General features: G+C 44.6%; 1 protein-coding gene across 1 annotated transcript in view; it reads right to left on the minus strand.

Moving 5' to 3' along the window:
* LOC110497820 (polymerase (RNA) III (DNA directed) polypeptide B) overlaps positions 1-24,004 on the minus strand; it is a 42,196-nt gene that overhangs the window by 12,449 nt on the left and 5,743 nt on the right. The window contains exons 9-23 of the mRNA XM_021574233.2: positions 23,441-23,549; positions 17,387-17,509; positions 15,913-16,029; positions 15,389-15,523; positions 13,627-13,788; positions 13,066-13,266; positions 12,288-12,450; positions 11,396-11,549; positions 11,184-11,258; positions 10,879-10,977; positions 10,619-10,746; positions 9,394-9,603; positions 8,456-8,614; positions 8,090-8,207; positions 7,573-7,715 (exon numbers count right to left, since the gene is read on the minus strand). Coding sequence (XP_021429908.1) covers positions 7,573-7,715; positions 8,090-8,207; positions 8,456-8,614; positions 9,394-9,603; positions 10,619-10,746; positions 10,879-10,977; positions 11,184-11,258; positions 11,396-11,549; positions 12,288-12,450; positions 13,066-13,266; positions 13,627-13,788; positions 15,389-15,523; positions 15,913-16,029; positions 17,387-17,509; positions 23,441-23,549 — 2,096 coding nt within the window. The remainder of the gene's footprint in view (positions 1-7,572; positions 7,716-8,089; positions 8,208-8,455; positions 8,615-9,393; positions 9,604-10,618; positions 10,747-10,878; positions 10,978-11,183; positions 11,259-11,395; positions 11,550-12,287; positions 12,451-13,065; positions 13,267-13,626; positions 13,789-15,388; positions 15,524-15,912; positions 16,030-17,386; positions 17,510-23,440; positions 23,550-24,004) is intronic.

Genomic DNA, 24,004 nt, shown 5'->3' on the forward strand with positions numbered 1-24,004 from the left:
TGAAGTGTACTGTTAGATAGAGGCGCGTGACCAAAATGCATGCTACAGTTTGTTTTACTCCTGTATTGAACACAGATCATCCAGTCTTCAATTTTATCGATTATTTATATTAAAATATACATAAAGTTGTATTATAAAAGTAGTTTGAAATGTTTTGGCAAAGTTTACAGGTAACTTTTGAGATATTTTGTAGTCCCGTTGCTCAAGTTGGAACCAGTGTTTTTCTGGATCAAACGCGCCAAATAAATGGACATTTTGGATAAATATCGACGGAATTAATCGAACAATTCGTGATGTTTATGGGACATATTGGAGTTCCAACAAAAGATGCTCGTCAAAGGTAAGGCATGAATTAGATTTTTATTTCTGCGTTTTGTGTCGTGCCTGCAGGGTTGAAATATGCTTTCTCTTTGTTTACGGAGGTGCTATCCTCAGATAATAGCATCGTTTGCTTTTGCAGAAAAGCCTTTTTTCTGACATGTTGGCTGGATTCACAACAAGTGTAGCTTTAACTTGCTATCTTGCATGTGTAATTTAATTAATGAAAGTCAGATTTTTACAGTAATTTATTTGGCGCTCTGCATTTTCCCTGGCTTTAGGCCAGGTAGGATGCTAGCGTCCCACATATCCCAGAGAGGTTAAAGTAATGGACTGGCATTTCTCTTTGATTATTTGAGATGTTCTTGCCATAATATGGTATTGATCTTTAAAAAAAAAAAAATTTAAAAAGGGGTATCTTCTGTTTACCACCTCTACGTTGTCACAACACAACTGACAAACGCATTAATGAAGAAATTCCAAATGAACTTTTAAAAAGGCACACCTGTCAATTGAAATGCATTCCAGTTGACTACCTCATGAAGCTGGTTGAGAGAATGCCAAGAGTGTGCGAAGCTGTCATCAAGGCAAAGGGTGGCTAATTTGAAGAATCTCAAATATAAAATATATTTTGATTTGTTTAACACGTTTTTGGTTACATGATTCCATGTGTTAATTCATATATATATTTTTTACACTTTATTTTTATTGCAGAACAAAAAAAGTACAAACAAAGTAAGTTCAGGTATTTCACCCAAGTACAAAGAAATGAATGTTTGTTCTATGTCAAATCCCATTATTTTTCCAATGTTAGAACTCATTTCTCCCCAGTTAGTTTTGATTGCGGGGCAGGCCCAAAAGATATGAGAGTGATCCACCCTCAAGACAGCATTCTCTCCAACAAGGGTGTAGGGAGTCAGTATTTTGATTTCAGTTTAGGTGTTATGAAGAAACATATAACATTCTTCCAACAGAATTCTCCATGATCTTGAATTGGTGGAGCTTTGTTGAGTGACATACCGTTCAACCATGTTTCATCAATGTTAAGTTCCTTCTTCCATTTATTTTTTAACATAGTATGCTTCTTTGAGGATTGAATACCAGAGTAGAGATTTGAAGTAGTTTGTTTCTCCAAGTTGTATGTGTTAGTGAATACTTGGATTAATTTGAGGTGCTTGAGGGTCAATCACTTTTATCTCCCTTAAGAAATAGTGTCGAACTTGTAGGCATCTGTAAAAATCTTGCTTATCTAAGCCATGTTCTTTACTTAGGTCCTGGAAGATACCTAGGTTCCCATTCCTTATAATTGTACTGAATGATGATGTGATGCCGTTCTGCATCCATTGTTGAAATCTGCTGTCCTGAGTTGCAGGGATGAAGATTCGTATTCTGAATTGCACCAACAAACCAGAGGTCTCATTGGGCTGACCCAAAATAATATTTTAGGTTTGGTAAGGCCACACCCCCACAGTTGTTTGGTAATTGTAATGTTGTATATCTAATTGTTGGTCTCTTACTGTTCCAGATAAACCTTGATATCCATTTATCCCATTCTCTAAACTGTTTAGGCGGGATTTCTATGGGCAGTGATTGGAACAAATGCAGTAACCTTGGCAGGATGTTCATTTTGATTGTTTCAATTCTACTACTAAGATCCATGAGAAGTGAATTCCACCTGTCCAGGTTATCATATATTTTCTTTTTGATGTGATCATCATTTATGTAATAAAGTTTGGCTGTATCTTTTGGTAGATATACTCCAAGATATTTTATGGATGAAGAGGTCCAGTGGAAGTTACACCTACTCTTCAGCTCTTCCTGTGGGGTATAATTATAAACAAGGGCTTGGGTCTTGTGTACAGTTGTGGCCAAAAGGTTTGAGAATGACACAAATATTAATTTTCAAAAGGTTTTCAGCTTCAGTATCTCTAGATATTTTTGTCAGATGTTACTATGGAATACTGAAGTATAATAAGTGTCAAAGGCTTTTATTGACAATTACATGAAGTTGATGCAGAGAGTCAATATTTGCAATGCAGCCCATTCTTGCATTATCAATGCTTGGAGTTTGTCAGAATTTGTGGGTTTTTGTTTGTCCACCCGCCTCTTGAGGATTGACCACATGTTCAATGGGATTAAGGTCTGGGGGGTGTCCTGGCCATGGACCGAAAATATCAATGTTTCGTTCCCCGAGCCACTTAGTTATCACTTTTGCTTTATGGCAAGGTGCTCCATCATGCTGGAAAAGGCGTTGTTCGTCACCAAACTGTTCCTGGATGGTTGGGAGAAGTTGCTCTCGGAGGATGTGTTGGTACCATTCTTTATTCATGGCTGTGTTCTTGGGCAAAATTGTGAGTGAGCCCACTCCCTTGGCCCAAACAATCAGAAAGGGGATTCAGAGAAAATTACTTTACCCTAGTTCTCAGCAGTCCAATCCCTGTACCTTTTGCAGAATATCAGTCTGTCCCTGATGTTTTTCCTGGAGAGAAGTGGCTTCTTTGATGCCCTTCTTGACACCAGGCCATTCTCCAAAAGTATTTGCCTCACTGTGCATGCAGATGCACTCACACCTGCCTGCTGCCATTCCTGAGCAAGCTCTGTACTGTATCCCGCAGCTGAATCAACTTTAGGAGAAGGTCCTGGCGCTTGCTGGACTTTCTTGGGGGCCCTGAAGCCTTCTTCACAACAATTGAACATTGAAGTTCTTGATGATCTGATAAATGGTTGATTTAGGTGCAATCTTACTGGCAGCAATATCCTTGCCTGTGAAGCCCTTTTTGTGCAAAGCAATGATGACGGCACATGTTTCCTTGCAGTTAACCATGGTTGACAGAGGAATAACAATGATTCCAAGCACCATCCTACTTTTGAAGCTTCCAGTCTGTTATTCGAACTCTACCAGCATGACAGAGTGATCTCCAGCCTTGTCCTCGTCAACACTCACACCTGTGTTAACAAAATAATCACTGACATGTCAGCTGGTCCTTTTGTGGCAGGGCTGAAATGCAGTGGAAATGTTTTTGGGGGATTCAGTTAATTTGCATGGCAAAGGCGGACTTTGCAATTAATTGAAATTCATCTGATCACTCTTCATAACATTCTGGAGTATATGCAAATTGCCATCATACACACTGAGGCAGCAGACTTTGAAAATTAATATTTGTGTCACTCTCTAAACATTTGGCCACAACTGTACGTTAAGCACATACACTGAATATGTTCCAAATGTTTGTAAAATATCCATCAATCTAGGTACACTTGAGCCTGGGTCTTTAAGGAATAACAGAACGTCATCAGCATACATGCATATCTTATGTTCACTGCCTCTTATTGTTATTCCCTTGGGTTGGGTCCTGTCTTATTGCCTGTGCTAATGGTTTGAGGTACAAGGAGAAGAGTGTGGGTGAAAGATTACAGCCTTGTCTTGCCTGTCGCTCTTTTTTTATTTATTTGTGACTAATGTCCATTTATCTTTATTCTAGCAGTCAGACATGAATACAGCGATTTGATGCACTATCACTTCTTTATGAAACCAAATCATTCCAATACTTGGAATAGGTAATCCCTTCCCACTGAATCAAATGCTTTTTCTGCATCTATTCTGATTAGTATTGCACGTGTCTTATTCTGAGTAATGTGGTCCATGACATGTAGTGTTCTCCTTATATTGTCCTGTGTCTGCCTATTTTGTATGAAACCAGTTTGATCTCAGTCAATAAATTCTGGGATTATGTTCTCCATTCTTTCGGCTATTATTGATGCATATAGTTCATAAGCAGTGTTAAGAATTGCGATAGGTCTATATCTATCAGTGGTGTGGGGGATGTGCTTTGGCAAAGTGGGTGGGGTTATATCCTGCCTGTTTGGCCCGGTCCGGGGGTATCATCGGATGGGGCCACAGTGTCTCTAGACCCCTCCTGTCTCAGCCTCCAGTATTTATGCTGCAGTAGTTTATGTGTCAGGGGGCTAGGGTCAGTTTGTTATATCTGGAGTACTCCTGTCTTATCCGGTGTCCTGTGTGAATTTAAGTATGCTCTCTCTAATTCTCTCTCTCGAAGGACCATGCCTCAGGACTACCTGGCCTGATGACTCCTTGCTCTCCCCAGTCCACCTGGCCATGCTGCTGCTCCAGTTTCAACTGTTCTGCCTGCAGCTATGGAAACCTGACCTGTTCACCGGACGTGCTACCTGTCCCAGACCTGCTGTTTTCAACGGTCTAGAGACAGCAGGAGCGGTAGAGATACTCTGAATGATCTGCTATGAAAAGCCAACTGACATTTACTCCTGAGGTGCTGACTTTCTGCACCCTCGACAACTACTGTGATTATTATTATTTGACCATGCTGGTCATTTATGAACATCTTGGCCATGTTCTGTTATAATCTCCAACCAGCACAGACAGAAGAGGACTGGCCATCCCTCATAGCCTGGTTCCTCTAGGTTTCGGCCTTTCTAGGGAGTTTTTCCTAGCCACCGTGCTTCTACACCTGCATTGCTTGCTGTTTGGGGTTTTGGGCTGGGTTTCTGTACAGCACTGAGATATCAGCTGATGAAAGAAGGGCTATATAAATACATTTGATATATGAACTGCATTCCATCTGATCTTTACCCGCTTTTGGGATTACATATATGATGGCCTCTCTCCACGATGGTGGAAGCCCGCTATATATAAGAGGGTCTTTCTATGGACTATGAGACCGTTCTAATGTTTCCTGTAATTTCAGTAGTTTCTGTGCTTTAATCTTTTTCTTGAGAGATGATGTGGCTATGATCTTTCCTCTAATAACCGCCTTAGCTGCATCCCACAATGTAGCAGGGGATACTTCCCCATTATCATTATTCTCCAGATAGATGTTCAATTCTGTCTTTATTGAGTCCTTGAAATCTGGATCATTCAGCATGTTTGTATTAAGTCGCCATATAGTATTTCTTGGTTTGCTATTAAGGTGTAGAGTAAGGTAAACTCCATTATGATCTGATAAGGATTGTAGGATCGGGCAGAGTGACTTAAGCCTGTGTCTATCTGCATTGTACATGAAAAAGTAGTCTAACCTGGAGTATTCAGTGTGGTGGGTGTGGATGTCACACCATACATCAAGCAGTCCTAAATCCTATTTATCTTTTTAGCAACTAGAGACTCATTTTCCTATTTTGATTTGTGCTGTCCAATTGAGTTTAAAATCCACTCCACAGACAAAATAACAGTGAAGACAAACTACAATGTAGAAAATAGTAAAAATAAAGAAAAACCCTGGGTAGAGAGGGGGGGGGAGAACAGTTGTAAAGAAAAATGAGGACAGGAAAAGGGCAGAGCTACAGGCAAGAGGACCAAGGAGAGAGAGGAGCAGGCAAGAGAGATAAATGAGAGAGGGAGAGACTAGTTCTCATATCAGACATCCTTGGTGTTGTTGGTTGTGTGTGAAAGTTAATGATAAAAGAGGCATATAAATCAGACAAGGCAAGACAACAGTGATGGTCTAGAGGCCTCCATCACACCCTATACAGGTCCACACTGGCAGCAAGGACAATGGGCACACAGCACTCAACAACCCCCACCCACCACCCCTGGCCTGCACAGCCAACATCTTTGTGTGGTAAATAATTAACTTATTCTGCTGACTAGAGAATATGAGACAAGTCATGAGCAGTGGCTTCTTGCTTGCTGAGTGGCCTTTCAGGTTATGTTGATATAGGACTTGTTTTACTGTGGATATAGATACTTTTGTACCCGTTTCCTCCAGCATCTTCACAAGGTCCTTTGCTGTTGTTCTGGGATTGATTTGCAGTTTTCACACCAAAGTACATTAATCTCTAGGAGAAAATGTGTCTCCTTCCTGAGCGGTATTATGGCTGTGTGGTCCAATGGTGTTTATACTTGTTCATCTGTACAAACAATAGTACACGTGTTACCTTCAGGCGTCTGGAAATTGCTCCCAAGGATGGACCTGGCTTGAGTGATTTCTTTAGATTTTCCCATGATGTCAAGCAAAGAGGCATTGAGTTTGAAGGTAGGCATTGAAATACAACCACAGGTACACCTCCAATTGCCTCAAATGATGTCAATTAGGCTATCAGAAGCTTCTAAAGCCATGAAATATTCTGGAATTTTCCAAGCTGTTTAAAGGCACAGTCAACTAAGTGTATGTAAACTTCAGACCCAGTGGAATTGTGATACAGTGAAATAATCTGTCTGTAAACAATTGTTGGAAAAATGACTTATGTCATGCACAAAGTAGATGTTCTATCCGACTTGCCAAAACTATAAAACTATAGTTTTTTTAGAGTGGTTGAAAAACGAGTTAATGACTCCAACCTAAGTATGTAAACTTCCAACTTCAACTGTATATGCACCACGTCGTTGTGCTCTCCCTCACTCTGCTGTGTGTGCATCTTGCTAGCTGTCACTCAAATTGTAAGAGGCTGAAGCTCATTGGCAAACATCTAGGGGGCTGGCCAATGTAAATTACTACTTTGAAACATTTGCCCCTACAAAGCTAATTCCATCCCAACAGTATAGTCAGCCAGAACATAACCCTCCTAAAGATGGCTGCAAAAACATCTCTTCAGCCCCAAATAACTCTTCAGTGCAGTAATACCAAACAACCCAAAACATTCCACCACTGCCACAGTACAATACTACCATTTCTTCACTCCATCCTTTCCCAAATGCTAGGCCTAAGCCCTTGGAGATATTTCACTCCTCCTGTAAGAGACAGTGGACATAGTCACGGGACTATACTGACCGGTCTGCCCCAGCAGCGATCCCTTTAATGAAGTGAGTAAATTATGCACTGCGCCAGTTGGCTTTCTGATTAAAAGCATCATACAGGCCTCATCTAGAGGGAGGTGCAGCAGCAAAATGGTGGTTGTAAACATTTTTCCCAGGAGCGGCAGTGTACTGCTAGGGTCTAATACATTTGCATAGTCTGGCGCAGGACAAAGAGCCAATTAATTGAAAAGAAGAACCCCTCTAAAAGATGAGAAGGGGGCGCTGACTCAACACACGTGCACGCAGACACACAGATTGTTGCAAAGGAATGTCCTATTTCAGTTTGTAAACAATGTGTAATATGTATGCCCTCTAGTGTCAGAGTTCATGCAGATGTCTCAGGCCTTGCCCCCCCCCCCATGAGTACTATATGATTATGGCTTGTCCCACCTAGCGACCTTAATATGAATGCACCAACTAAGTAGCTCTGGATAAGAGCGTCTGCTAAATGGCCCGGAGGGTAGATCAGGGAGGGTCAGTTGTACCTTTCTGTCCGTGCCGACTGCTGAACTTGTCTCCTATCTCTGGTCTCCTGGTCTGTCTCAGCAGGATCTTGATGAGGAAAGCATCGTCTGCGTTGGAGGAGATCATCACCTTCTCGATGTAGGAGTCTGTGGAGCCCTTGTAACTGTAGACAGGAGAACAGAGGTAACAGCTGACCTGATCTGACAAGGCTGAATACGTGAAGAGCGGACCTGAAAGGATTGGGTTGTTTACCGTCATATGGGGGAAACTAAGTATTTTGCTCAACGGTCAGAGGAGATGGTAGTAGGGCTGGGACAAAAACAGTATCGGGATACTCATTCGTATCGTGCAAAGGAAACAAAAACATCAGGGAGATTTAACTTTTTTAGGAAGACAGCCCTAAAATGTTGGAAACAGCAGGTTTTTAAAACAGGACCAAAAAGTGAAGTCTGTTTCATGTTCAAATGTTTGCCATGGTAAAAAAATATATTGTGATAGTGGTATAGTATGAGTGATGAGGGGAGAAGGCACACCCACCTGACGGGCACATCTCTGTACTGGGGCTGTCCTGGCTGGGCACTGCCCTCCAGTGGTGTCTGGGTGACAGTGGGCATGGATTTGTTCACCAGCACCTGCTTATTCTCCACCTTCTCACCTGGGAGACACACAATATTGATGAATTCCATATTTACTAATTCTGTATGCATGAATATCAAATCAAAGACATCAAATGTTTTAGGTTATTTTATACATAAAACACAAATACATCCTTCAACACGTTTCCATGTGGAGATAAGGATGTAACCAAATGGTTGTAATAATCAAATGGGTGACAGTGAGATTCTAGAGTAACAGAGCGGGTTGGGTCCTTCTCCAGGAGTCCTGCTGAAGGGTGCTACTCACCAGGGCAGCAGATGCCGTCAGCATCCAGGATACTGTGCCTCCAGATGGGCTTGCGTGTGGCTGCATCCAGCATGGGACCCATCACCTTGTCAAAGGTCTGGTTGGTGTAGCGCCTCAACGTGCACTTAGCGTTCTTGTAGACCAGGCATCTTCCAAATCCTGAGGCAGAATAAATGGAAGATGAGGGACAGAGAGTTCAGTAACGCAAATAATTATTTATACCAGTACTTTTTGTATTTCAGGACAGTAACAAGAGCACTACATCTAAAATACATCAATGACTATGTTCAGAAGAGGGCAGCAGCCAGGAGGGCAGCAGCCAGGAGCCAGGCAGCCAGGAGGGCAGCAGCCAGGAGACCAGGCAGCCAGGAGGCCAGCAGCCCAGCAGCCAGGAGGCCAGGCAGCCAGCAGGCCAGGCAGCCAGGAGGCCAGCAGCCAGGAGGGCAGCAGCCAGGAGGCCAGCAGCCAGGAGGGCAGCAGCCAGGAGGGCAGCAGCCAGGAGACCAGGCAGCCAGGAGGCCAGGCAGCCAGGAGGCCAGGCAGCCAGGAGGCCAGGCAGCCAGCAGCCAGGAGGCCAGCAGCCAGGAGGCCAGGCAGCCAGGAGGCCAGCAGCCAGCAGGCCAGGCAGCCAGGAGGCCAGCAGCCAGGAGGCCAGCAGCCAGGAGGCCAGCAGCCAGGAGGCCAGCAGCCAAGGAGGCCAGCAGCCAGGAGACCAGGCAGCCAGGAGGGCAGCAGCCAGGAGACCAGGCAGCCAGGAGGCCAGCAGCCAGGAGGCCAGCAGCCAGGAGGCCAGCAGCCAGGAGGCCAGCAGCCAAGGAGGCCAGCAGCCAAGAAGTTAGACACTTGTAATTTAAACACTTTACATTGTATTGAGAGTACATTGTTAGTTTTTCGTCAAATTTTCCTTCTTAGCCTATAGACATAGATCAGTAACTCACCTCTGTCTAGAGAGGCCTTGTTGAGGATCAGAGCGTCCTCTATGTCGTAGCCGCTGTAGCTCATCACAGCCACTGTGGCGTTCTGGCCCGCAGGCAGCTTCTCAAAGTCTATCAGCTCTATGGTTCTAGTCTTGACCATGGGCTTCTGAGGGTAGCCCAGCAGGTACATCAGAGTGTCTATACGGTTCCTCTGGTTATAGCCAATCGTACCTGACAGGAGAAACCATGGAAATAAAATTACAATGGACTTTTTAAAATGTATTCTTCAAAACGTAAAATATCTGATTACTCAATTGTCTGAGAAATCATTCAAAACTCATTCAGTATATCTTAAGAGCAACTGAACAAAAGTAATTACTAATTTTAAATTTAAGGAAACATATTTAAATCCCAGATTTACTCCATTGCGTGTGCGTCTTAACCAAACAGTGTATCACATCAGAGAGTATCCTAAAAGTGGACGAGTGGTTTTTAATCCTGCTTCTCCAGAGGCCGGGGTTGAGCCAGGGCCAGCTCCCTGGTACAAACACAGTGGAGAGAAGACGGGCAGGCCATGGAATAATGGCTGGCCTCCCTGGAGGCCTTGACATTTGTCAAATGCTATTACTTCACAATTAGGCAACAGAGCCCTGTGATAATAGGCCCCTGGTCACACACACATATTAGCACATGTATAGGCCTGGCCACACAAAACAGACACAGCAGAGGATATTAGGCCAAATATAGTCCTAGTCGCAGTGTTTTTGTGTAAAGATGGGGAGGGAGGGGGGTGGGGGTGAATGGAGGGAGGGGATGGGGGTGACTGGGCTCGTGTGAATGCTAGTGGAGTGATTTGGAGAAGTTTTGGTTCAGGGAGCTCCTGGGCTCCTCTGTGGTCTCTCCCTCGCAGCTGAGCACACTGACCCCCTGAGCACACTTAACAGCAGACACAATGAATTGCTAATGACACTGGGTGACTAGCAGGGAAAGGCCTCTGCACACACAGGACACAATGGAGGGCCTACGTAGGCACCTCATGTTTGGATGTCCATGTGCAGATACAAAAACACTCCATCACACAAAGTGCATTCTGACAAGAAATGTGTTCACATCGGTACACACTGCTCCCGTGGAGGATGTCTGAGGAGTCCTGATGCCTGATCAAAGGTGCAGCTTAAAAACAGCCACCCTCTACAGATCGAAGCAGAGGAACCAGCGAGTCTGTAGAACTGGAGAAGTGTCTCACCCATGGCCTGCTTGCCCATAGCACACTGGTATGTGTTCCTGGGGGACTGATTGTGATGGGGGTAGGGGATCAGACCAGCACAGACCCCTAGTAGTGTGAAGGGCTCAATCTCCAAGTGTGTAGTATCCCTACGTACAAAACAAGAACATTGGGACTGAGAATTACATCCAGCAGCAGAGACTATATTGAGTGCATATGAAAACAACTAGACCAGAGGGGCCTAACGTGTCAGACAGTATAGAGCCATGGCCAGAAGTTACTTATTAATCATGTGCTCATAGAGGGCGATCTGACAGTCATTCTCCTCGTTCACGTCCAGGTACTCCACCAGGCTCTCATGGAGGAAATCCTCAAAGGTTCTGACAGCAACAAAACAGAAAGATCATCAACACAAGCATTTCAAAAAGCCCACAACGTCCACCACTAATGTAAACATTTTGACCCTCTAGCAAGTACACTGGGCTGAGCTTAAAATCCAATCATATACAAGCTAAATTCATTGGTGGCAGATGCTAGTTTCTTTGTATTGAATAATGTTAGCTGTATGAGATAAAACGGAGCCCACCTGTATCCCTGGGTCAACTCCTCGATGTGTTTGTTCTTAACCATTGGCTGTCCTTTCTTCACAATGATATACGGTCTGGCAGGAGCAAGAACATCAGTTAAAAAACCTTCAGAATGTGTTGAAAACGTTTTGGTGCTGAACCCAGGCTGTGTTATAACTCTGCTCCATGCACAGACAGTGGCGGGGTGTCATGTCGTCCCTGGTGCCCCTACCTGCAGAGGCGTCCGCCATCTGAGGAGACGTAGACACAGCGGTCGGTTAGGTTGGTAGAGATGGACACAAACTCGTTGATGAATCCAGCCCGTCGCATCAGTCTGAAGGTGTACACCAACCTTTGGTGGTCCCGGATCACCCCCAGGATGTTACCTGTGAAGGATGGACACACCCAGAGAGACTGACTTTGAGGCACAGAGCGCCTTACACTAAATACTTACGGACTTGACTTTATTAGGGGTTATTTGACAGGGACAATGAAAGGATCAACATTTCTCTAAATATGCACATTTGCCTCTGCAGTCCCCCCTGGACTACAGATGAACACACCCACACACAGAAATAATGCATAATCCAGGACTTGGAGCTTGTCACTGAATAAATCCGATGTGTGCAGGGCCACAGACTCCAGCAGAGGATCTGGGAATAATATGAAACTTGAAGAAACGGAGGAGCCACAGTGTGGAAGGGTTTGCGAGCACTCTGGTGCTATGACACCTGCTGTTACTAATTAATAAAGCCTGGTTAGTCAGTCAACATAATTTGACAGTTATCATTGGCTAGAAAAACAGACACTAATTAAAGGAACCAGTCCAGTCTTTCTCATAGCGCACTAGTAGCACTAACTGAATAGCTTATCATCAAAACACACTGCATTAAGCACAACATATGCATTCCGGAAACTGGACGTTCCATGTTCTTTCCCTTCATGTTTGAGGCATTGTATTGAAAAGCAGAGGAAGGCTTAAGATTTAAGTAATCAAACAAGGGAAAAGCCAACAGCAACAACCATCCTGGATTGAAAGCCTACTGCTGATTATATGTAACAAGCACTTATGTGTATGCCTCTGGATGCCTGGTGTGTATGTGCAACTGTGTGCGTGCAGTCACCATTGAGGAAGACCAGGAAGACACTTGGGTAGGAGAGCTCCTCTCCACACAGCAGGTTGACATCCTCCACTCCCAGGTTGAAGGCCAGCTTGACGATGGGGCCGTCCTCCATGTCTGTGGTGATGTGGGTCATCAGGGCCAGGTTCTTCACCAGACCACATGCCTAGGACACAACACAACAACTGGTCAGAACCTGTTATACACAGGCCAAGGCAACACCACCTAGAACTGGGTGAAAACTGGCATTAGGGTTAGGGTTGTCCACAACACCTTGTGAGCTGCAGTTCAAATTTCAGACAGTTTTCACACAGTAGGAGTGTTTGCACGAGTGTGTGTGTGGAGTTTATGCAGGCCACGGTGGGTGGGTGGGTGTGTGGAGTTTATGCAGGCCACGGTGGGTGGGTGGAGTTTATGCAGGCCACGGTGGGTGGGGGTGTGGAGTTGATGCAGGCCACGGTGGGTGGGGGTGTGGAGTTTATGCAGGCCACAGTGGGTGGGGGTGTGGAGTTTATGCAGGCCACGGTGGGTGGGGGTGTAGAGTTTATGCAGGCCACGGTGGGTGGGGGTGTGGAGTTTATGCAGGCCACGGTGGGTGGGGGTGTGGAGTTTATGCAGGCCAATGTGGGTGGGGGTATGGAGTTTATGCAGGCCACGGTGGGTGTGTGTATGGAGTTTATGCAGGCCATGGTGTGTGTGATTGCGTGTGTGGGTGTGTGTGTGTGTATGCTTGCCAATGTGTATGTATGTGACTGTCTGTCTGTGTATCCCTCTGACTCACCTCTCCCTCAGGAGTGTCGGAGGGGCACAGCATGCCCCACTGGGAGGGCTGCAGGGAGCGGGGTCCGCTGACCTTCCTGGTCTTCTCAAACTGGGAGGAGATCCTGGTCATCATGCCCAGAGCAGAGATGAAGGAGAGACGGGACAGCACCTGGGTCACACCCTGACGGTCCATCTTAAACCTCTTCAGGGACCAGTTCCCCTGGGGGGCACAGAGAGAGAGAGACAGGTCAACTGCTTGGAGCAATAAATATATTTAGCATGTGTGACAACACTGCTGATGTTAAAATGGCTTTAAAAATAAACACCTTATATTGATTGATGTCCCTAACTGCAATTCACTGTGGCATCAGCTTTTACACAATATCTTCATGATATTTACAAAAATGAAAGAATAGACCTCACACTCGTGTAAGGTACATAAACATTTCATTCAAAATTGGATGCAAAAAAACCTGACAACCTAGAATGCCCTTTTGACATACGTCAATCCGTATGGATACCTATGCACTGTCTGGCATAAAGGACCAGAGCTTGAAATGGGGCGGAGAGCAGCACTCACGGTGGAGATGGCGTTGACCATGCCGTTGGTGATCTGGTCCTGGCGCATGTGTTTGACAATGTCAAACTGTGCCGCCCGCTGCTTGGGGATGATCTGGTCTGAGATCTTCTTCAGCTCGGAGTTGAACTTCTTAAAGAGATCCTCAAACAGCAGAGACAGCAGCTAGCCAGGTGGGGCGAGAGATTGTCAGTAGTACAGTCAGAACAATACGTATTAAGTGTCTCAGAGTAGGAGTGCTGATCTAAGATCAGGTCCTCCATCCATAAAAGTCACTGTGATCTAAAAGGCAAAACTGACACAGTGGAAACATCGAGTCTCTAGACGTGAAATAACAATACTCGGAGAGCTAGTCGTATCCCCTGGAGACACAGACAAGGCAAACCCTCTGTTCTCCTGGCTTCTGCACACAGCTGTTCTGTTCCTCTCCGCTATCAGCTCAGAGACAATGACCAGGTCCTGGGAGACAGATTTAATAACCAGGTGTGCCAACCCTGAGATAAGCCTGACCTGGCCTCTCTCCCAGGTCTCTCTCCTCAGTAAGGCCTTTAGTGGGGCACCTCTCTCACTCTCTCAACCCCCAACAAATTTGCATACATCAAAACAAACATGCAGTCCTGGCAAAATGTATAATAAAGAAAAACAGCTTCTGTCGCACAGCTGGGCCAATTAGCTGAATGTCAGGGAATCATAATTGGAGAGAGGAGAGATTGCTGGGCGTTGTGAGTACTTAAGCTCTCTATTGAAAGGAGGCCCTGCGCCCCCCTCCTCAATCACAGAAGGTCGGGTGGGGGGAAATTAAAGGCCTTAAGACAGCCGTAATTACATTATCAGAGCCGGGGCCTGTAGGATTAGCTCAATCGCTCCAGTCAAGGCGGCCATTCCTTTGTCAAGGCTCGGAAAAATGCCTCCGCTTCCTCGGCCCTGGGATTTTGGTGCTGCTGCTGCGTATCTCTCCCCCCTGACAACGCCAGCCGAGGCGGGAATACAGAGCGAGGCGGAGAGGGATGAGGAAGAAAACAAAACAGGCAAAAACAAAGTGGGAATTAATAGAGGGAGAGGGGTGACAGACAGGTGAAAGATCAGGGCACGGGGAGACTGGATTAGAGTCCGTATCGATTAGCACAGGCCTGGGATCAGTTCTCAGAGAAGTACGAAGCACTGCATATAGAGAATTGTTTTGACTGGGGAGGAAGAAAGGATTAAAACCTCTGTGGGATGAAGAGACTCTGGACACAGTACGGTTACATGCACACAATAATCTGATTATTGTGAATACTCAGATTAATATAATAGTTTGAGTAAAGCTTTTGCTTTGCAAGAAGAAAGAATTCCCTAATAATCCTGTTTACATGGACACATCTAAAAATCAGGCTACGAATGGGACTTGATAATTGTAAAACATAGCAAACTGTGGAGCTGCATACTGTAGGCCACTGTGCTGGAGGAAGGCTGTGCAGGCAAATGTGGTAAAGGAAGTCTGCACAGGCAAATGTACTCAGGTAACTCTGCACCTCCCGATGTGATAGAGTAGGTCACCATAGGACTGTTCGCACAGACAATGTGCTGGAGACCACTAACGGAGGGTGTAAACTAAAAACAGAGGGTCACAGGAGTTCTATTTAGCGTACTTGTGATTATTCCATGGGACATTCAATGTAGCGTAAGGGGTCAGGAGGACAGAGGTTATATTAAGATAGAGACCAACAGACACTGGTGCTTCAGATGGAGCTACAGTAGAGGATACCGAGACGTATTCATTCACCTGTCCAGCCAACTCCAGGCGCTTGTTGCCATAGTAGTCTCTGTCATCCACCTTGTTCTCTCCTTGGGCTAGGATCACCCTGCGCACCATCACCGCTAGGTAGATACACTTGGCCCGGAAGTTAAACTCCTTCACCTGGAGGTGGAATAGAAAACAGGGTTTGAGTCGATCCCATTCCTATGTCAATTCAGGGAGTAAACTGAAATTGTAGTTTCTTCTCAGAGAATTGAGGAAAACTGGAATTTGAACTTTAGTTCACTTCCTGAATTGACCCCAACCCTGGTAGTAAAGTCACTGAATCATGTTAACACAAGTGTGTACCTTACAAATGTGTCCACTCATAGCCATATTAATAAAGACTAGATAAGGATACAGGTGACAAAACTAAATCATCTTATGGTATGGTGAGCATAGTGCTTTAACCCTATCAACACCTGATACTACTGATCTTTCCATAGTAAATCCCGGGCCAGAGAGGTGTGTATAAAGCGTTTTTTTGGTGTGGTCAATCTGACAGCACTTACAGGTACATGAGTGAGGATGAGGGAAGCCAACAGCTCTCTGGCCTCCTCCATCTTGGTCTTCTTGGGCCCACCCCACATGCGCTGTCTCCGCACCTTATTCCCAATGTATTTCAGAGCCTAGGGAACACAGAGGGATGAGAATACAACATCTTTAACTGCACACCATTAATAAAAAACTCTCTCAGATCAAAGAGACAAACTTAAAAATAACTGGAGACGTAATTCCAAAGTGATGAAAAATGTGTGACATGCACGTTCATTGTGTGGAGAAGAAAAAGACCCAAATGAACACAGAGTTGTAGCGGGTCAAGTGAATCACAAAAAGCCACAACCGGATACGAGTCAGCCCTTATGCACACAACTATCACACCTGTGTCAGTGATCTTCTGTGTCATGCTCTAGAGAAGGTCAGAGGTCAGTGAGACTGAGCGCATCCTCCAGACCACCCACCCTGCAGGCTATAACTATTGGCTTCTGAGGACACCAGTGAAGAGGCATGCCACCCTGACCTGTGTATTATGCTACCATAATGGCAAAGGCAGTCACTCAGAACAGAATCACAGTTTATGTTCATGTGTAAAAACATGGGTAAAATGTGCATGGCTCTCTGTTGAATTTCAAAGTTTCAATGTGACTCTGGATCCAACAGGTTTGCCCACCCCTGGGCTAATATCTATTTTATAGGTCTACTGAGGCTTAGCTTGACGTATCGCACATCAGAGGTATAATAATACTGAAAAGACATGAAAAAAATGCATTCAAATCTAGTCCAAAGGCCATTGCTAGGATGCTAATATGGCCCTCATCAATGCATTGCTGGTTCCTCCTGCTAGACAAGGGTGTTAATTTCAGACAAATTGGTCCACTGCATTCAACAACACATGTCAAAGAGGACATGTTGGCCTATTAAGTAATGACTTGATGAGGCGGAATATTCTTTAATTGCTAGGCATTACAAAGGCTGTGTCCCAAACTCAAGACATCAACACATTCTATTGAGAGCTGTTAAAAAATCTGGGTATTTGAAACAGTCAAGTCCTACTCCTTAGACAATATAATCAGGTCAAATGGTCAGGGGAAAAGGCCTAGTAAAGCCATGCATTCACTAGTTGTCAGAGTTCACTCAAATCACAAAATTACTTTTCCTTGCTTTGAAAGAACAGGACAAAGGAGAGACTGCAATCCATGCTTTGGGTTTATTTACCTAACCACTGTCACCAACTTAACTTTGTCAATGTACCCCAAATAACAATGCTAAACATGTAATTCATTCCAAAATCATCTCAAAGTAACTTGAAAAAGGGATTGATTAAAAGTTTTTAAAGTTTTGTTGAGTTGGTTTGGGCATCACAACATGCTAACAACTTAAGTTACATGTATCACCTGTTCCTCCCAGGTCAGTGTGATTTAGAAACCTCTGACATAGGTTCAGACTGAAGCAGGTTCCAGAGAAGGAAGAGAGGGAATCACGTACCTGTATCTCAGTGAAGATCTGGGCTTTCTGGCACTCTTCCAGGCTGGGGGAGAAGTTAGCCATGACGTGCTCCTCCGTCCCAATCATCTGCACTATCTCCTGGTCACTCTCCACACCCATAGCCTGTGTGAGGAGGATAGAGGGGGTTGAGGTACAGGAGGACATTCTATTATTAGAGGGTTTGATATAAAGGAGATGAAATGTGGGAGGGAAGGTATGAGGGCAGAATAGGAGGAGGTGGAGGTTTAAGGGTGAGGATTGAGGTGGATGACAGAGGTATCAGGGAAGTATGGAGGGGTGGGGTAATTTGAAGGAGGGCATATGGTGGAGAGGTACAAGTGAAAGAATGATGACGTGGAAGAGAAAGAGGTATAAAGGACTTAACAAAGAGGATGGGAGAAGAAAAGAGGAGTGGCTGGAAGATGGAGGAGATAAAGGGACAAGTACAGACAAGCAAAGAGATGAGGCAGAAGTCACAAGGTTCTGATTTTTGCTTATGCTAATGAGGAGCTGTGGGATTGGGGCTGGCTGGCCCACAATGCATCTTGGGCCATGCTGGTCGGCAGCGTTGCAGAAAGCAACGAGGGCCAGGAGGAATTCACTCAGGATGCATGAGGGCAGGAGAAACAAACCAGCAAGGCCAACACACCACACTGGTGAAAAGACAAACTCAAAATGCTACATTGCCACATTGGACATGTTGTTTGGAGTGGGCTGTCCAAGGGGAAACTCATTGATGACACTGCTGCCAACAGGTTAATAGAGACATTTTAATCTGGAGTCACGGATATGGACCTTATTGAGTGACAGATGTCCAAATCTGTAAGACTGGAAGACTGAAAGCTGGGACAACTTTAAATGTACGTACAGTCCCCACAGTGACTGTACGTACACACCCAAACCAGAAGCCATGGATTACAGGCAATATTCACACTGAGCTAAAGGGTAGAGCTGCCGCTTTCAAGGAGCAGGACTCTAACCCGGAAGCTTATAAGAAATCCCGATATTCCCCACGAACCATCAAACAGGCAAATCGTCAATACAGGAATAAGATCGAATCGTACTACACCGGCACTGACGCTCGTCTGATGTGGCAGGGCTTGCAAACTATTACAGACTACGTGCACACCGAGCATGCGCTGACCAACTGGCAAGTGTCTTCACCAACGTTTTCAACCTCTCCCTGTCGGAGTTTGTAATACCAACAGGTTTCAAGCAGACCACCATAGGCCCTATGCCCAAGAACACTAAGGTAACCTGCCTAAATGACTACTGACCCAAAGCACTCACAGTTGTAGCCATGAAATGCTTTGAAAGACTCACATCAACACCATTATCCCAGAAACCCTAGGCCCACTCCAATGTGCATACTGCACCAACAGATCTGATGCAATCTCTATTGCACTCCACACTGCCCTTTCCCATCTGGACAAAAGGAACACCTATGTCAGAATGCAATTAATTGACTCCAGCTCAGCATTCAACACCATAGTGCCCTCAAAGCTGATCAAGAAGCTAAGGACCCTGGGACTAAACACCTCCCTCTGCAACTGGATCCTGGACTTCCTGACGGGCCGCCCCCCCAGGTGGTATGGATAGGTAAAAAAACATCTGCCACGCTGATCCTCAACACGGGGGCCCCTCAGGTGTGTGTGCTCAGTCCCCTCCCGTACTCCCTGTTCACTCATCATTGCACAGACAGACAAGACTCCATCCAACACTATCATTAAGTTTGCTGATGACAACAGTGGTAGGCCTGATCACAGACAACAATGAGACAGCCTATAGGGAGGTCAGAGACCTGACCGTGTGGTGCAAGGACAACAACCTCTCCCTCAACGCAATCAGGACAAAGGAGATGATTGTGGACTACAGGAAAAGGAGGACCTAGCGAGCACGACCCCATTCTCATCGACGGGGCTGTATTTGTATTTTTGATACGGTCGCAAAGCTAACTAAAAAGCAGCATTCCCCAAGAGAGGATGGCTTTCACTTCAGCAGTGATAAATTCATGAACTTCTTTGAGGAAAAGATCATGATCATTAGAAAGCAAATTTAAAAACTCCTCTTTAAAATCTGTGTATTCCTCCAAAGCTCAGTTGTCCTGAGTCTGCACAACTCTGCCAGGACCTAGGATCAAGGGAGACACGCAAGTGTTTTAGTACTATATCTCTTGACACAATGATGAAAATAATCCTTGCCTCTAAACCTTAAAGCTGCATACTGGACCCTATTCCAACTAAACTACTGAAAGAGCTGCCCTCCTATGTTGAACATAATAAACAGCTCTCTATCCACCGGATGTGTACCAAACTCACTAAAAGTGGCAGTAATAAAGCCTCTCTTGAAAAAGCCAAACCCTGACCAAGAAAATATAAAAATCTATCGGCCTATATCGAATCTCCCATTCCTCTGAATTTTTTGGGGAAAATATGTTGCGCAGCAACTCACTGCCTTCCTGGAGACAAACAATGTATACGAAACGCTTCAGTCTGGTTGTAGACCCCATCATAGCACTGAGACTGCACTTGTGAAGGTGGTAATGACCTTTTAATGGCGTCAGACCGAGGCTCTGCATCTGTCCTCGTGCTCCTAGACCTTAGTGCTGCTTTTGATGCCATCGATCATCACATTCTTTGGGTCTACACGGACAAGTTCTGGCCTGGTTTAGATCTTATCTGCTGGGAAAGATATCAGTTTGTCTCTGTAGATGGTTTGTCCTCTGACAAATCAACTGTGAATTTCAGTGTTCCTCAAGGTTCCGTTTTAGGACCACTATTGTTTTCACACACACACATTATTTATTTATTTATTTGTGTATGTATATATATATATATATATATATTTATTTGTGTATGTATGTGTATATATATATATATATATTTATTTGTGTATGTATATATATATTTATTTGTGTATGTATATATATATATATATTTATTTGTGTATGTATATATATATATATATTTATTTGTGTATGTATGTGTATGTATATATATATATATATATATATTTATTTGTGTATGTATGTGTATATATATATATATATATATATATATATATATATATATATATATATATATATATATATATATATATATATATACACACATACATACATACATATATACACACACACAAATAAATAAATAAATATATATATATTTTACCTCTTGGTGATGTCATTCGGAAACATAATGTTAACTTTCACTGCTATGCGGATGACACACAGCTAGCTGTACATTTCAGTGAAACATTGTGAAGCCCCAAAATTGCCCTCGCTGGAAGCCTGTGTTTCAGACATAAGGAAGTGGATGGCTGCAAATGTTCTACTTTTAAACTTGGACAAAACAGAGATGCTTGTTCTCGGTCTCAAGAAACAGATCTTCTGTTGAAACTGACAATTAATCTTGATGGTTGTACAGTAGTCTCAAATAAAACTGCGAAGGACCTCGGCGTTACTCTGGACCCTGATCTGCCTTTTGACAAACATATCAAGACTGTTTCAAGGACAGCCTTTTTCCATCTACGTAACATCGCAAAAATCTGAAACTTTGTCAAAATGATGCAGAAAAATGTATCCAGGCTTTTGTCACTTCTAGGTTAGACTATTGCAATGCTCTACTCTCCGGCTACAGCACTAAATAAACTTCAGTTAGTTCTAAACACGGCTGCTAGAATCTTGACTAGAACAAAACGAAACTGATCATATTTCTCCAGTGCTAGCCTCTCTACACTGGCTTCCTGTTAAGGCAAGGGCTGATTTCAAGGTTTTACTGCTAACCTACAAAGCATTACATGGGCTTGCTCCTACCCATCTTCCCGGTCCTGCCGTACATACCTACACGTACGCTATGGTCACAAGACGCAGGCCTCCTAATTGTCCCTAGAATTTCTAAGCAAACAGCTGGAGGCAGTGCTTTCTCCTATAGAGCTCAATTTTTATGGAATGGTCTGCCGACCCGTGTGAGAGAAGCAGACTCGGTCTCAACTTTTAAGTCTTTATTGAAGACTAATCTCTTCAGTAGGTCCTATGATTGAGTGTAGCCTGGCCCAGGAGTGTGAAGGTGAACGGAAAGGCACTGGAGCAACGAACCGTCTTGCTGTCTCTGCCTGGCCGGTTCCCCTCTCTCCACTAGGATTCTCTGCCTCTAACCCTATTACAGGGGCTGAGTCACTGGCTTACTGGTGCCCTTCCATGCCTTCTTTAAGGGGGGTGATCTTCCTGTCTGGGTTGGCGCCCCCCCCCCCCCCCCCCCTTCAGTTGTGCCATGGTGGAGATCTTTGTGGGCTATACTTGGCCTTGACTCAGGATGGTAAGTTGATGGATGAAGATATCCCTCTTGTGGTGTGGGGGGTGTGCTTTGGCAAAGTGGGAGGGGTTATATCCTGCCTGGGGGGGGGGCTAGGGTTAGTCGGTTATATCTGGAGTATTTTGACAGACAGGCTCCCTCTCTGACTCATTGCTGTCCCCAGTCCACCTGGCCGTGCTGCTGCTCCAGTTTCAACTGATCTGCCTGCGGCTATGGAACCTGTTCACCGGACGTGCTACCTGTCCCAGACCTGCTGTTTTCAACTTTCTAGAGACAGCAGGAGCAGTAGAGATACTCTGAATGATCGGCTATGAAAAGCCAACTGACATTTACTCCTGAGGTGCTGACCTGTTGCACCCTCGACAAGCACTGTGATTATTTTTATTTGACCCTGCTGGTCATCTATGAACATTTGAACATCTTGGCCATGTTCTGTTATAAACTCCACCCGGCACAGCCAGAAGAAGACTGGCCACCCCTCATAGCCTGGTTCCTCTCTAGGTTTCTTCCTAGGTTCTGGCCTTTCTAGGGAGTTTTTCCGAGCCACCGTTCTTCTACACCTGCATTGCTTGCTGTTTGGGGTTTTAGGCTGGGTTTCTATATAGCACTTTGAGATATCAGCTGATGTAAGAAGGGCTTTATAAATACATTTGATTTAAAGTTCCTTGGCGTCCACATCACCAAACTGTCATGGTGCAAGTACACCAAGACAGTTGTGAAGAGGGCACGAAAAAACCTATTCCCCTCGGGAGACTGAAAAGATTTGACATGGGTCCTCAGAGCCTCAAAAGTTTTACACCATCGAGAGCATCCTGATGGGTTGCATCACTGCCTGGTATGGCAACTGCTCAGCCTTGGTGATGTACGCACTACAGAGGGTAGTGCGTACATCACCAGGGCCAAGCTTCCTGCCATCCAGGACCTCTATACCAGGCAATGTCAGAGGAAGGCCCTAAAAATCATCAAAGATTCCAGCCACCCTAGTCATAGACTGTTCACTCTGCTACTGCACAGCAAGTGGTACTGGAGCGGCAAGTCCTGGTCCAAGAGGCTTCTAAACAGCTTCTACCTCCAAGCCATAAGACTCCTGAACAGCTAATCAAATGGATACCCATACTATTTGTATTGCTGCCCCCCCCCCCCCCACCCCACACACGCACGCTGCTGCTACTCTGTCATCCACTTTAATAACTCTACCTACATGTACATAATTACAGACACCCCTGCCTCTGCACATTGACTCTGTACTGGTACCCCCCGCTCTTTAATTATTTGTTATTTTCTGTATTCTTTATGGTTTTTCTTAGAACTGCATTGTTGGTTAAGGGCTTGTAAGTAAGCATTTCACTATAAAGGTTGTATTTGGCACAGGTGACATGACAAATAATCTTGTTGGGTCTTAAAATCAAATGTAATCACACAAACATTTCAGTAAAATTGTGTTCTGCTGTTGCTTGAATGAAGCAAATCTAATTTTGAACTCAAATTAGAAGCAATTGTTACACAGAGCTAATGGCTGCAGCATGTCCATAAACTGATTTTGATAGTAGATTAGCTAATTTCATATCAGCTAATTAGTTGTTAATTGGTAGCACAAGTGGGTTCCACTACCAACACATTGAACAACAACGCTGAACAGGTTAGAGAGGTGGCAGAGGCTGGCATTATCTGTATTCTGTAGTCAGACTGTAGTCATATTCTGTAGTCGAACAGTGCCACCATGTGGACTTGAAATTCTTACCTTGAATATAATGGCAATGGGGGCATCCTCTGACAGTGCGTTGTGTCTTAAGTAGAAGCGTCCCTGCTTAACGATCATATTGGTCCTGCTCTTCTTCTCATGGGTGGAACTGTAACCTCATGACAAAGCATGAGTGGAGAATGGTGGTTAGTGAACTGAGGGTTGGATAAACACATGCGGATAGAGTATACAGTCTTACAATGATAAAGCACTCAAGTAAGCAATACATGAGAAAACAATAAACTGCATCAATCCTGAAACAAAGTAGGTATTGTTGGGTTCTGAGAATATGAAATATACTTATTCATGTCACTGAGGGAGAGAGGGTCATGTATAATGTTTACATTATGTCAGGATATGTTAATGTAAGCCATCAGGGATCCTTTGGGAGGAATCCTCTGGGAGAAGAGACACCGTCTCGTACCAGTCACCATGACAGCCGTGAGTTGGGGAGGAGTGAGCACTTTGGGGCAAAGGTCAGGTCAGATGAAGTGAGGAAGAACAGATATCACTAAGGTTCTGTCTAGCAACAGAGATGCATTGGCTGTTCAGATGTGTAGGAGG

The sequence above is a fragment of the Oncorhynchus mykiss genome, chromosome 2, assembly GCF_013265735.2.
Source record: "Oncorhynchus mykiss isolate Arlee chromosome 2, USDA_OmykA_1.1, whole genome shotgun sequence".
Taxonomy (NCBI): domain Eukaryota; kingdom Metazoa; phylum Chordata; class Actinopteri; order Salmoniformes; family Salmonidae; genus Oncorhynchus; species Oncorhynchus mykiss.